A 14,533-nucleotide genomic window follows, 5' to 3' on the forward strand; every position below is an offset into this window, starting at 1 on the left:
TCCTCCAGAGGCAGAAGCTAAACACCCATGGATAAACATGGTCTGGGTCTCCCAATACGGAACTATAAGAAAAAGAATTTACGGTAAGTAACAAAATTCTCTTTTTTTTTTTCTCTGCAACGCCGCAGCATTTCAGAGTCAAACATACCTGGCGGAGTTCATACAGCCGGGGCCCATGAACTGAGCAGCATGCATCAGCTGTCAGGTTCCCATTTAAATTAGGTTTTCTCATTTGTAAATGGGTAAAAATACAAAGTACTTGTAAAAATAAATAACTTTGTCATTTACCATTTTATTAAAATAAAACCTTCCCCATTCTCAACGGTGGCAAGTTTCATAGGCAAGGAATCTTTCCATTAGTTCATGACTTGATCTGGCTATCTTCAGTTCACCTGCGCCCCTCTATTGCACAGTTTTGGGCCAGCAGTGCAAAGCACTGTTACTCCGAACTGTTAATCATTCAAGAGCACAGTCTTTTCAGGTGCTTGTGAAGAACAATCATGAGAACTACCGTTTAATGAGAATCTGTCAGCAGGTTTTTGTTATGTAATCTGAGTGCAGCATGATGCCAATGTCTGAATCCAGCCATTTGTCACTTTCTAGGCTGTGTGTTGCTGTTTCAGTAAAATCAGTATTTTATTAGCAGGAGATTATCACTACAGGACTAGGTGTCTCATGCTTAGGAATGATCGAATACCTCAAATATACGGCTTTGCGAATATTTGCCGAATAGGTCGCCGCTATTCAACTATTCACGAATATTCGATGTGCAATGTAAGTCTATGGGAAACCCGAATAACAACTATTCGGGCTTCCCATAGACTTACATTGCGCATCGAATATTCGCATAGTGGCGATCTATTCGTCGGATATTCGCGAAGCCGAATATTTGAGGTATTTGATCATCCCTAATCATGCTTCCTAGTCAATGGCTGTGTAGCCTTGCTCCACCACTGATTGAGCTTTCTGCCTATGCACAGTGTAAACAGGAAGCTGCAAAAATCAGTAGTGAAGGATGGGTTATATAGATCTCAGCATTCTGGGCATTAGATCTGCAGCAGAGAAAACAGTGATTGTATCAAAATGACAGCAAGCAGCCACATCACTGGAATCAGGGTATCATGCTGTTCTTGGATTTCATAGCAAAAACCTGGTGATTCCCTTTTAAGTGTGTTATACAAGAAATATCTAATAAGCCAGTCATAGAGTAATGTTACAGGTTTTGTTTTATATAATACAGCAAAGGCGACTACAGCAAGAGTTGAAGTCTATGCAACAGCAGCAGCAACAGCAGCAGAAGGCTCCTGGTTGGGGCAATGTAGTGAAACCTCCCATCAGCACCAAATCTCTCCTTGAGATTCAACAGGAGGAGGCCAGGCAAATGCAAAAACTGCAACAGCAGCAGCAACAGGCAGGTCGTAGCCGGCCTGCGAATGTTACAATTCCACCTGCCCCAGCTCCAATTGTAAGTACTGCGGTATGTTAACATTGTAAATTCAGTTTTTAGCGGTCGCCTGCACTGTGCTCCTTATTTGCTCATTTCTATGTACTTGTGTGAGCGGCACCGTGCTATATAAGGGTACTTTCACAGTTGCGTTTGTTTTTTTTTTCCCCGCAATCCGCTGTCTTGGGAAACAGCGGAATCCGTTAACGGATTCAGCTGTTTCCCATAGACTTGCATTGATGACGGATTGTGCCAAAAGTACCTGCGTTGCTTCCGTTGGCCGACGCTCCGTTGCTTCCGCCGAGCGGAAGCAATGCAGAATGTAACTTTAAATGCTTGTGTCAAAATGATGCCAACCAACGGATTCTGTTGGTTCCGTTAAAATTTATAATGGTTCCCTATGGTAGCGGATTCCGTTGCTAAGTGCTTAACAGCGGAATCCGCAGCTGGATTCCGCTAATTTCTACTGAGCATGCCCAGAATGAAAAAAAATGAAAAAAGAAAAAAAACAGCCAACGGATTCCATTAGACGGATGCCAAACTGATGCAACGGTCCGTTATTTCACAAGAATCAGCTAACGGATTACTGTGAAATAACCGATCCGTTATAAGTAAGGCTAGTTTCACACTTGCGTTGGGCTGAATCCGCTGGGTCCGTTGCTGCGTTGTTTTGACGCATCCGTTATTTTTGTGTTGTCAACGGATGCAACGGGTCAGTTATTTCACAGGAATCCGTTAGCTGATTCCTGTGAAATAACAGACCCGTTGCATCCGTTTGGCGTCCGTCTAACGGAATGCGTCGGCTCCGTTTTTGTTTTTTTTTCCATTTTTTTCATTCTGGGCATGCTCCATAGAAATTAACGGAATCCAGCAGTGGATTCTGTTGTAAAGCACTTTGCAACGGAATCCGCCACCATAGGGATCCATTATAACTATTGACGGATGTAACTGAATCCGCCGCTCGGCATCATTTTAACGCAAGCAATTAACGTTACATGCTGCGTTCCTTCAGTTCGGCGGAAGCAACGCAGCGTCGGCCAGCGGAAGCAACGCAGGTACTTCTGGCACAATCCGTCATCCATACAAGTCTTTGGGAAACAGCGGAATCCGTTAACGGATTCTGCTGTTTTCCAAAACGGCTGATTGCGACTGAAGGAAAACAACGCAAGTGTTAAAGTACCCTAATTAGTCTTTCAGGTTTTATAATCCCGCAGGATGTCATTTATAAGTGATATTAAATAGGTTGTCTGGGAATATCTATATATTTTTTTTCCAGTGTGCAATGACTTGTTGTCTTTGATAATATCAAACTCTGCATTATTCACCTTCCTCTGCTCCAGTGACTCTTCTCTGCCGCTGCTCCAGTCATTAAAAGCCTGCAGAGGGGACGTTGTGGCTATACTGCACATCCCTGCTGCAGCCAATCACTGAGCTCCACAGTAATGCTAATGTAGACCGCTCAGCCCAGTGTTTGGCTGCAGCAGTCACATGCATCTTGTTGACAATGACTGGAGCAGAGCCACAGAGGATTCGCTGGAGCAGGGGCAAGTGATTAACGCAAAGTACAATATTTACACGTAGTGCAAGTCACTGTGCATAAGAAAATATTTCTGGAAAAACCCATTAAGCAACTCTCCTGCGGCTCCACAGCTCTGGTCGGTCTCCAGGGATTTGTGACCGGCCGGCCGCTTCAGTGTTTCATGTAGCAGCCGGACGTCACAACTCATAACTCTGAGAGCCTCTTCTGGCTCGCAGAGATGAATTGGGAGCTAGTGACAGAATTTCTGACTTCCCGTCAGTCAGAAGTTCGGGCAAAAGATAGCACCACTGTCCACGGGACCGGAGTGGCACCGAAAAGGATGAAACTGCTGGAAGGTGAGATATAAGTGGGGCAGGGTACTTGCATCTAAAGTGCCACTCCTGTGCTAAAATAACCCACTAAAAAACACTGGAGTGGTGCTTTAAAGGGGTATTCCCATCCTACAAGATCCTATCCCAATAGGTGTAATAAGAATATTAGCAAATGCCTCCAATTAGAAATGTAGTATAGTTCTCCTGATTCACTATGTCACTTACCTCATGTGCAGGGCATTGCAGTTCATCATTTGCATTATTTTATTTTATTTTTTTAAGTTGCTCATGATGGCGCTCAATGTTTGGTAAATATAACACAAATTAAAGCATTGTTTGTTTTCTCCTAGTTTTGCTTTATTTATTTATTTATTTAGACAACAGACAACAGACAAATGGCACCCAAATTCTGTCAGATTTGTGGTTTTTTTCCATGGACTCATAGACGTGCATTGATGAGTGTGATCTGACACTCGGCTCAATATCGTACATGACTCCTTGCATTTGGCTGAGGAAATAAACTGAATGTGTGAACAGCTCCATAGATTATCTTACGTATCAGTACTATCTGTGAAAATCATGGATCAGACTCGTATGTCAGAAAGAGGCCCCTAGACAGATTTTCTTTGTGATTTTGTACTTTACAAGCAGAGTACAATGGTACAAAAATGTCCTCAAAGAATTAGGCTGATGCATCTGGACAAAACCTTACACATAATGCTGAAAAAAAAGTAGATTTTGGGTACTCGCCGTAAAATCTCTTTCTCGGAGCCTTCATTGGGGGACACAGGAAACCATGGGTGTATGCTGCTGGCACTAGGAGGCTGACACTATGCAAATAAAAAGTTGGCTCCTCCCCAGGAGTATACACCCACTGATCGGAGCTGAGGAGATCAGTTTGTGTAAAAGCAGTACGAGGAGAAGCTTGAAATCAAGAACATTCCGGATCCACTGAAGTCTTAGAAAAGGGCGGGAACTGTGTCCCCCAATGAAGGCTCCGGGAAAGAGATTTTACGGTGAGTACCCAAAATCTACTTTTCTCTATCACTTCATTGGGGGAAACAGGAAACCATGGGACGTCCTAAAGCAGTCCCCAAGGGTGGGGAAGAGTAAGACCCGAAAACAGGGTAAGTAGAGACGAGATTCTGTGACCGGAACCTGGTCCTAGACACCGTAGGGAACCCCTACCCGGCCAGGAGCCGAAGTATAGGGTGAAGAGTTAGAGTACTAGGGAGTACTAAGAACTAGTGTAAAACGCGTGTGCGGGGGATTAGGATGATCATGGAAAAACTGCATCCTCTGAGGTCTGTACCTAAGAAAGCTAAGAATCTAAGGCGACTGACAGCAATAGGTCGGGCTAAGGGAAAAAAGCCCGCCAGGCCATGGTACTACGTTCGAGAGTGGAATAATGAGCGAAGAACTAGGGCACCTGGTAGAGGTAGGTGCCAGGTAAGCGAAGCCCAACGGAGCCTTGGCCCTTTACTGCCGCAGGATGACTAAAGGGGAAAACCGACTGCCTAATATGGTGCAGGGGAACCGAGATACTCGAGAAGAGTGTAAGGGAATTCCGCCATAGGGGAACTTGACCTGTTGATTACACAGCACCTGAGGGAAGTGATCTGACCCTAGTGGACGAAACAGCCTACGGGCGGGGAAATAATACGGGAGATAATTCCCCTGTGTATAGAAGAGGTCCGGAGAACTTGTGACGTCCGGAGAAAAACGAGAAGGTTAAAGAGCCAAGGAAATCCAATAACCAATTTCCACTATGACGTGACAGACAGGAGAAGGGAGTCCGGGCATCTACAATGGCGTGACTGGGAAAACTCGAACTCTGGAATCGGGTACTAGATGACCATTGAAGTTAATTACTGGAAGGAGAACCCCCTATGGGCGAGGGCTCTTGCGAATGAAAAAAAAAGGCACAAGACCTGGGATGTATGACCTGGAATGGGAGGAGGAAGAACCCTTTCAAGGGTGACTCAAGGAAGGGCTCGGGCTATGTCACCGGCCTAAGCGCTAGCAGACCAGAGGAGTGACGCCTATCCTTGGAAAGGTGGCAAGGAAAATGGAAGAGTGACGGAAGAATGAGTAAAATATTATTATTATAAAACGCGTCACCACGTCACAACCAGAAGTGACGACGAAGGGAAAGAAATGACCGAGAATATGTGAGTTCAAATGGTCTGGCAGGAACTCTGCTAGAAAAGTGCACAAGCATCTGAGACCAAGCGGTGGAGAGTGGTCGTGGAATTTGGTATGGCGGAGACTTCGGAGAGATCTAACATATCTCCAAGAGCCATCTAGAATGGCTACGAGAGAGGTAAAGGGAGGCAGTCCCGGGACAGGGGAAATGAAGACCCCCCCTTGGCCTGAAACTGAAGCAGGTCATGTCTAGGCGTTAGCGAAGATTGGCAGATCAGCCGGGGACCACTCGCTGTAGTGTTGAGTGTTCGGGTGGAAACACCCAGTGGCCTGAGCATTCAGGGCTCCCTGAAGAATTCTGTTGCGGAAGGTAGACAAAGACAATTTTTGAAACCTACAGCTTGTCCGGAAGAGTGAGCCCAATGACTGGGCCGTCAGGATACTAGAAGTCCCTTGGTGAAACTGGTCCTCCGTAGAATCAATACTGGTTCGACGATCCTGTGTCTGGTTCTTAACTTCATCTGTTGACTGTGAAGGGACTGAGGAAATCTGATCTCTATCTGAAAGAGAGAGAATGTAAGTAACGACCTATGGTTTTAAACCTATACAGTACCTGGCCGGAACCCTAGTGGAGGGCGCAGCCAAGGCTGGTCTAGGCCAAAGAATAGGCGGATACCAGAAGTACTATGAACCACCCGAGGAAGGTGGCAGGAAGTAAAACGGACAACATACTGGTTAGCAGACAGAGCTGTACCTCATTTGAGAACCAAAATGACTGCTGCTTCAAGAAACGACGCAGCCAACGCACGGTCAAGAGAGAAAAGCCTTACCTCGTGGCTAACTTATATGAATGGTGTGAGGTAAGAGAAGGTCCCGGGCCACTGGGAAGCGACCAAATGAGAGCTGCTGCTGCTGTGCTGCGTCATGGGGTCCGTGGTTGCTGCAGAGAGTGAATCACCCGACCAGTCAGAAGGTCGCGTGTTACCTTACCCTGAGATCACGTTACACGTATGGTGTGAGGAAGGAGATGGACGCAGATCGCTGAGAACTGAGTAAATAACTGCTGCAGAAAGAAGACAATGAACTGGCCAGAGGACCATGGCTTACCTCCTGTTTACCTGAATGAGTGGTTTGACGTAGGAGAAAGCCTCGGGTCACTGGGAAGCAACTTAATGACAGTTGCTGCCGTACCACGTTAGGGGTCCATGGAGACCACGGTCCTCACCTCAGTCGAAGATGGAGATACATGATCCACCAGGTGAGGTAGTCTGTTCGACTCACTGGGTCGTGAGCAGAGCAACACATACCTGTTAGGGTATCCAGCTTCTGGTCTGGAGAAACGCTAGCCCATTGGATAGCGGGCAGGATCATCAATCTTGAATACTGGCACTGAATGTGAAAGCTGCTGGCGTGCCGCATCATGGGGCAGTGTTGGATGGAGCTCTCGCCTCAGTCGAAGATGAGCGGAAAAGCTGAACAAGGCACTCAAGCCTATTGCTCTATTCGGCTTCTGGTTCTGATATGTGCTGGCCCATAGGATAGTAGGCAGGCTCATCAAATCGCTCTCACGCTGTAGTAGACAGGTGCATACAGAAACACTGGCACACAAGATAGAGGGCATGTTCTGGAAACACTAGCACACCGAATGGTGGGTAGGTGCATAGAGAAACACTGGATAGTGGATACTGGCACCCTGGAACATGGACCGACATATAGAGACGCTGGCACACAAGCAAGTGTACAGGTCTATGGAACTGTCAATCTGAATGGTGGACAGGTTGATAGAAAAACTTTTAGCACACTGAAACTGACAGGTGCAAGTAGAAACCTGACACCCTAAACAGTGGGTAGGTTCACAACAACACTGTTACAGTGGTGTAGACAGGTGCGCATAGAAACACTGTTACACTGAGTAGTGTAAGGGTTTGTGAAAACACTGGTACACCAGAGTAAACAAATGCATGTAGAAACACTGGCCCACGGAATAGCGGGCAGGATCCCAAAAGCACCTTGGTATTGGAGCACACAGGCATGATGCAGACACTGGCACACTGGAGAGTGGACAGGTACAGGGAAACGCTGGCATACAGGAGTAGGTCAGTGCCTAGAGAAACGCTGGCCTACTGGATAGTGGACAAGTACGAGGAAACACTAGCACACCGATGAAAACTAGTACATAAACACTGGCACACTGGTGTAGGCCGGTGCGTAGAGAAACGCTGGCATGCCAGTGTAGACCAGTGCGTAGAACAACACTGGCACACCGGATAGTGAACAGTTACATAGAGACACTTACACACTGGTGAAGACTAGTGCATATAGAAAAGACAGGCACACTGGACAGTGGACAGGTGCGTAAAGACACTGACACACAGGTGGAGATCACGGGCACACTGGTGTAGACCAGGGCAGAGAGAAAACAATGGCACACTGAGTAGTGGACAGGTACATGAAGACACTGACACACTGGATAGAGGGCAGGAACCTGGAGACACTAGCGCACTGGTGTAGTAGACCGGTGCGTAGAAAAAACACTGGTACACTGGGTAGAGGATAGGTACTTGGAGACACTGGCACACTGGATAGTGGACAGGTTGACATAAAAAGTGGACAGGTCAAAGAAACACTCACCCTGCGGTAGATAGGTACATAAGGAACACTGACACGCTAGATAGTGGGTACAGGAGAGTAGGCAGGAGCACGAGACACATTGACAGTGGAAGTGGACAGGACCACAGAACACTGGAGTACTCCTAGCAATGGGTAGGTCAGGGACTGTACATTGGAGAAGGGGGACCTGACACAGAGCCGGTGGTCCCCAGCCGAGCGTGCGTGTAGAAGGGTGCTATCCCGCACTTGTAGGAGCGGGGGAATCTGGGCATGCAGTAGTATGAGGTAGCTAATACTCCTGGGCTGAAGTAGCTCTGTAGACATATTATATGGGTAACAGGGGAGACAGCTCAACTCTGGGATCAGGAGTAGATGCCTATGGTAGCAAATAGTGCTACCAACAAATAGGAGGAAAACGGGTGTAGAGGCATGCTAAAGGCGTCCTTTTTTTTTTTTTTTTTTTTTTTTTAATCCGTCTTGCAGAGATTGGGAGCAGGTAGGAGAGGCCAGTGGTGACCGCAGGGGGCGCTTGGCTGCAGGTAGTGCAGAGAAGGTGTTTGGCTGCGAGTGCGCGCTGGGCCCTGAATCGCTCTGGCTGCCTGCGGGGAGCGCTGAAGCTGCGGCGGCGGCAGCGCTACTTACCAAGCAGGGAGGCTTGGTCAGTGGGGCTGGAAGGGCAGGCAGAAATGACGTCCCCCGGAGGTCTCGGCGCCGGGAAGTGACGTCAGGCGCCAGGAAGGAGGGGGGCGGTGCCTGCACGAGGAAGCAGGATGGCAGGGATAGGAGCTCCCGCGACGGAGGAGGCGGGCCAGCGTTTGAAAAGCCCGCGCGAACAGGAGAATTCCTAGCTGGGGGTGTGGCTTGGAAGGCGCACAGATGCCTGAGAGGCCGAGACGCTGGAGGGGGGGTGTGGCGCAATGGGGAAGGAGGCCGCAATGGAGCCGGGGGCTAAATTTTTAAGGTAGGCCGCCGGAGGGGACGCCAATTCGTGAACGCCACGGCCGAGGATGAGCGCAGGGGGCCGATCGGGGGAGCGCAGGGAGGCCACACTACCGGGGAGAGGCTAGAGAAGGGCCTGAGGTGGATGGCTCTGAGGGAGATATCAGGACCCCCTGACCCAAGTGGAGAAGGAGCTGTGTGGATTATATGAACAGGATCCCTCCACCCCTGACCCAGGATGGGGAAGAAGGAGGGGGGGAGTGCAGAGTACTTATCTTGAAGGTCCCAGCTTGTCCTGAGGTGATCATGGATCCATCCTGGAAGGCGAGCGAAGACATCTCGACAGTCGTCCCGGGCAAAGTCGAAGGGAGACCGGAGGGGTACCTCTCCATCCCAGGTACGGTCTTCGTCCTCCTACCCCACAATCAGGCTCGGGAGCGAGAGAGTTTGGGGAGGGGGGCAGGACCCTCCGCCTTTATCAACGACATTGCACTTTTCCTCACTGCGGATGCACCTCGAACACTCTTCTGTGTTGGAGGGGCCGGGTACACTGCCAGACAGACACGGAAGACAACAGTAGTGGCGGACGGACCCCACTCTGTGCGACCGGTCTCTATGTGGGAGAGCAGGGTGAGCGATTACACCCTGTCGCCCGACGAGCTGTGTCTGAAAAACAAAGGGAAAACATTAATAAAACACAACAATACAAACCTGAGGGGCTGAGAGCAGCCCCTGCGTGTCCAACCTCCTCGGACACTAAGCAAAAACTGATCTTCTCAGCTCCGGTCAGTGGGTGTATACTACGGAGGAGGAGCCAACTTTTTATTTGCATAGTGTCACCTCCTAGTGCCAGCAGCATACATCCATGGTTTCCTGTGTCCCCCAATGAAGCGATAGAGAAACTTACACAACTAGTAAAGCTAATGTAAAAGAAAGGGGCAAACTGAGTCACTAATAGAACCGTTTTAACTTCAGAAAAAAGTGCAAAAGCAATGATGAATTAGAATTTCTTTTTTTACTTTGAAAATTATTTCTTTCTTTCTTTTTTTTTTTTTTTTTTTTTTTTTTAAGGTGAACACCTGCAATAGCAGCTCTGTAAACTCTGTGTGGGGCAACCTCAACAACAATCTGAGCCCTCAGTGGTCGTCGGACTCTGTAAGCAGCATCTGGAGTAGCCCAGAAAACAAGACATGTAGTGGATTCTGGGATGATGCGGTCAAAGTGGTGGCACCCCGAAACACTGCCAATAAGAACAAGAGCAATGCTAGGTGAATGTTTTACCATCTGTTTTAATCTTCATCTTTTCACACAATGTGCTAATTCAGTGGAGTTCCCCTTAAAGGGAATGAACCAGCAGGATTGTCATATATGAAGTAAAGCCAGTGCTATACTGGTGCTAGGATGCTGAATGTAACCATACCTTTTATTCTGAGATTGGAGGTTGTATTTCAGAAATGTGTGCAACTGAAGTTCCAGCAATGCACTGCTATTTGATTGACCGGTGCAACAAGAAGGGAATATGTGGGTCAGGTCTTGCTGTGTATTCCTGTCCCTGTCTGCCTTCCTGGCCTTCCTCCCCCTTTCGTTAATTCCGGTGCAGGCAGATAGACAGCAATACCGGACCCACAAAAGCTATGCTTACATTCAGCATCCAGGTACCAGTATAGCACTGGCTTTACTTTATATATAAAAATCCTGCTGGTTGGTTCCCTTTTAACCCCTTCAGCCCTCGGGCACTTTCCGTTCTTGCGATTTTGTTTTTTGCTCCCCTTCTTCCGAGAGCCGTAACTTTTTTATTTTTCTGTCAATCTTGCCATATGAGGGCTTGTTTTTTGCAGGACGAGTTGTACTTTTAAATGAAACTATAAGGTTATACCATATAGTGTACTGGAAAACAGCAAAAAAATTCCAAGTGTGGAAAAACTGCAAAAACAGTGTGATCGCACAATAGTTTTTGAGATATTTTATTCACAGTGTTCATTATATGGTAAAACTGATGAGTGGGTGTGATGCCTCAGGTCGGTGCGAGTTTGTAGACACCAAACATGAATAGGTTTACTTGTATCTAAGGGATTAAAAAAAATTCAAAAGCTTGTCCAATAAAAGTGGCGTACGTTTTGCGCCATTTTCCAAAACCCGTAACGTTCTCATTTTTTGGGATCTATGGCTCAGTGACTGCTTATTTTTTGCATCTCAAGCTGACATTTTTATTGATACCATTTGTGCGCAAATGCTACGTTTTGATCACCTGTTATTGCATTTTGTGTAAAACTTGCGGCGACAAAAAAACGTAATTTTGGCATTTGAAATTTTTTTGCCACTACGCCGTCTACAAATCAGGTTAATTGATTTTATATTTTGATCGGGCACATCGGGCAAATATGTGTTGAATATTTTTTTATTTTTTTAACCCTTTAATTTTCATTGGGGTGAAAGGGGGTGATTTGAACGTTTTAGGTTTTTTTATTTTTTTTTTTTATTTTACTAGTCCCCCTAGGGGACTACATGGATCAACAATGTGATCGCTCTGCACTATCTGGTGATCACAGCTACAGAGCTGTAAACAGCAGATATGGTCACTTCCTGTTTCATTCAGCTCCGGGCCGAGTGAAACTGACTCATGATAGCTAGAGGCGTCATCACATGACCCTGTGCTACCATGGCAACCACCGAAAGTCACGTGATCACGCACGTGACTTCTGGTGGGGGCGGCGGTAAGTGAAAATCATGGCTGAGCGCATATACATCTCGCTGCCAGACTTTGGCAGCAAGATGTAAGGGGTTAAATGTTCCGGGTGGAATGCGATTCCACTCGGAACATGCAGGCACACATGTCAGCTGTTGAAAACAGCTGATATGTGCGCGGATCGCCGCGACCTGCCCACGGGAGGGGGCGGGGACTAACCTCACATACTCCATGACTGATAGATCCGTCCTTGGTCGTGAAGGGGTTAACCCCTTGTGCCGCTGTAGGTTTTCCAGTATGATGGGGTTTCTCATCCGTGTTGGACGATATATATATAGCTGGCTTTTTTTTCTTTATATTTGTAAGTCCAGCTAATTAGACACAAGTAAATGTATAATGTAGTTCTGGTTGAAATCACAGGACTATTGCTTCTATTTTTTTTTTCCCCAGCAAATCATCAGGGTTAAACAGCCGGCAGAGTAAGAAGGTCGAGCAAGAAGAGAAGCTTGTTAGACTTTTTCAAGGAGCAACGAAGTGTGCGGACGGCTTCACCCAGTGGTGTGAGCAGACTCTGCATGCCCTGAACACCGCTCACAGCCTGGATGGTAAGGAAAGGCCGCCGCTAAACCATACTCACATACAGCTGCAGTCACACACGCAGGTGTAGGTATAACATATTAGCCAAATGTGAAGTCATGGATTCAAACAGAATAGGTCATGGTAACCCCTTGTACGTCTTTCCAGCTGGATCCACGTATGGCTTTTGCTCAAAAAACTGTTAAAAAAATTCACATCAGACTACATGTATGTTTCCAGCTTGTTTTTTTATTTTATATGTAGAGCGCTTAATTTATTTTTACCCTTTGGATCAGGTAGAAATGAACTTGTATATTGTTCCTGTCTCTGATCACGTCTGTTCAAACCTTTCCTTTGTTCCATTCCACAAACAAATGGAAAAAGCGATTGCATCAGTTATTCAAATGCAAGATGAGGGGCCACATTAATTACTAGGTGGTCTGTTTCATGCCCAAGAAAAAGTTTAACCTGCTGTACTCTTATTCTCCCCACTCCAATTCTAAAATCTGGACAGTCCAGCCAGCAAAACAGCTTCTTCTGGTCTAAAAATTGAACACCAAACAGACCCCATAATAATCTGCGGGCCCCTCTGCTTCTGTTTGCATAACTGATGCAATCAGACACTTTTTCCATCTGTCTGTTCTAAAAACAGGAACCTGTCCAGAAGACGGAGCAAGCTGAATGTCCGAACAGACGTGAACAAGGCCGAACTCTTCTTCTACCTCAACACATATAAACCTGAATCACATAGTAGCAATTTGCCTATTTTTGCACATGCTTGAATTCCCTGTGCCTCTCTATATTTATACTGATGACCTGTCATTAGAATCGGTCATGAATATAAGTCTACATTCACACATCTGTTTTTCTCATCTCTGTATTGTTCGTTTTTGTTTTTTTTTAATCGGGTTCATTTTTATTTAACAGCAAAATTATACAACACATAAATTCCCCCCCCCAAAAAAAAATATCACGGAAAGGGGAAAAACCTTTAGTCAGTAAGAAAACCACACAAATAACATAATAAACAATGCACCTGTAGTCCACGTCTCATTTCAATATGGGTCACATATCATTTCCCAATATATTCTCCATAGTATAGCTTACCCAGCATCTTTATGACATTACATATATATATATATATATATATATATATATATATATATATATATATATATATATATACACACACACATATACATATATAATTATTTATAGAGCACCATTGATTCCATGGTGCTGTACATGAGAAGGGGGTTACATACAAAATACATATATAAGTTACAATAGACAGACTAGTACAGAGGGAAGAGGGCCCTGCCCTTGCGGGCTTACAATATATAGACCTTAAAAGAAATGCATTGAAGAAGTTCTATAAGATCTGGGGGGCATGGTTGGATACCCCAGGCCTTCCCTCCCCGGCGTTACTGCATGTGTGTATATATACATATATCTATATATATATCTATATATATAGATATAGATATATATATAGATATATATAGATATATATATATATATGGATATAGATATAGATATATATAGATATATGTATATATATACACACATGCAGTAACGCCGAGGAGGGAAGGCCTGGGGTATCCAACCATGCCCCCCAGATCTTATAGAACTTCTTCAATGCATTTCTTTTAAGGTATACTCCTCTCTCCAGTCGAAGTATAGCGTTTACTCTTTCCCTAAAATCCCCGATGACCGGAGGCGCCGGGTCCAACCAGTGGTAGGCCAACAGTTTCCTAGCCTGGTACAAGAGACGTGCAATACCGACCATTACTGGCGAACTCAAGTCCACCCCCCCTTCCAGTAGACCCAGGATACATATAATAGGTCTTGGCTGTAGACGGATATTGAAAACTTGTCTAACCAATTCTAGTACTGCCCTCCAGTAATCTTCAATATTCCTACAGGACCACATCATATGCATCAGATTAGCACCCTCCTGCCCGCACCTAGGACACAGATCATCCATCCTAACTCCCATCTTATGCAATAGACTAGGTGTCCTATATACTCTATGTAACAGGAATAGCTGTGACAGGTGTTGGCCTTCAGATACAGCAAGGCTTGGAGTCTGAGACAGGACCTCACCCCAGTATTGTCCGTTGTTAATACAAACCGCACACTGATCCCTAGTGTGTATTGCAGCCATGTACACGTTTATTTATCTAACAGATTCTTGTCTTCTCCATTAAAAGTACATGTCCTATTCTGATCTGTTCTTATGTATGAGACACCGCCATTGATGTCCAAGTGGATCTGCCAGG

General features: G+C 46.0%; 1 protein-coding gene across 3 annotated transcripts in view; it reads left to right on the forward strand.

Moving 5' to 3' along the window:
* GIGYF2 (GRB10 interacting GYF protein 2) overlaps window positions 1-14,533 on the forward strand; it is a 308,508-nt gene that overhangs the window by 277,367 nt on the left and 16,608 nt on the right. For all 3 annotated transcript variants that reach the window (XM_075340885.1, XM_075340887.1, XM_075340886.1), the window contains 3 exons: window positions 1,241-1,465; window positions 10,061-10,257; window positions 12,126-12,280. In XM_075340885.1, coding sequence (XP_075197000.1) covers window positions 1,241-1,465; window positions 10,061-10,257; window positions 12,126-12,280 — 577 coding nt within the window. The remainder of the gene's footprint in view (window positions 1-1,240; window positions 1,466-10,060; window positions 10,258-12,125; window positions 12,281-14,533) is intronic.

Source organism: Anomaloglossus baeobatrachus, chromosome 3 (assembly GCF_048569485.1).
Source record: "Anomaloglossus baeobatrachus isolate aAnoBae1 chromosome 3, aAnoBae1.hap1, whole genome shotgun sequence".
NCBI classification, from domain to species: Eukaryota; Metazoa; Chordata; class Amphibia; order Anura; family Aromobatidae; genus Anomaloglossus; species Anomaloglossus baeobatrachus.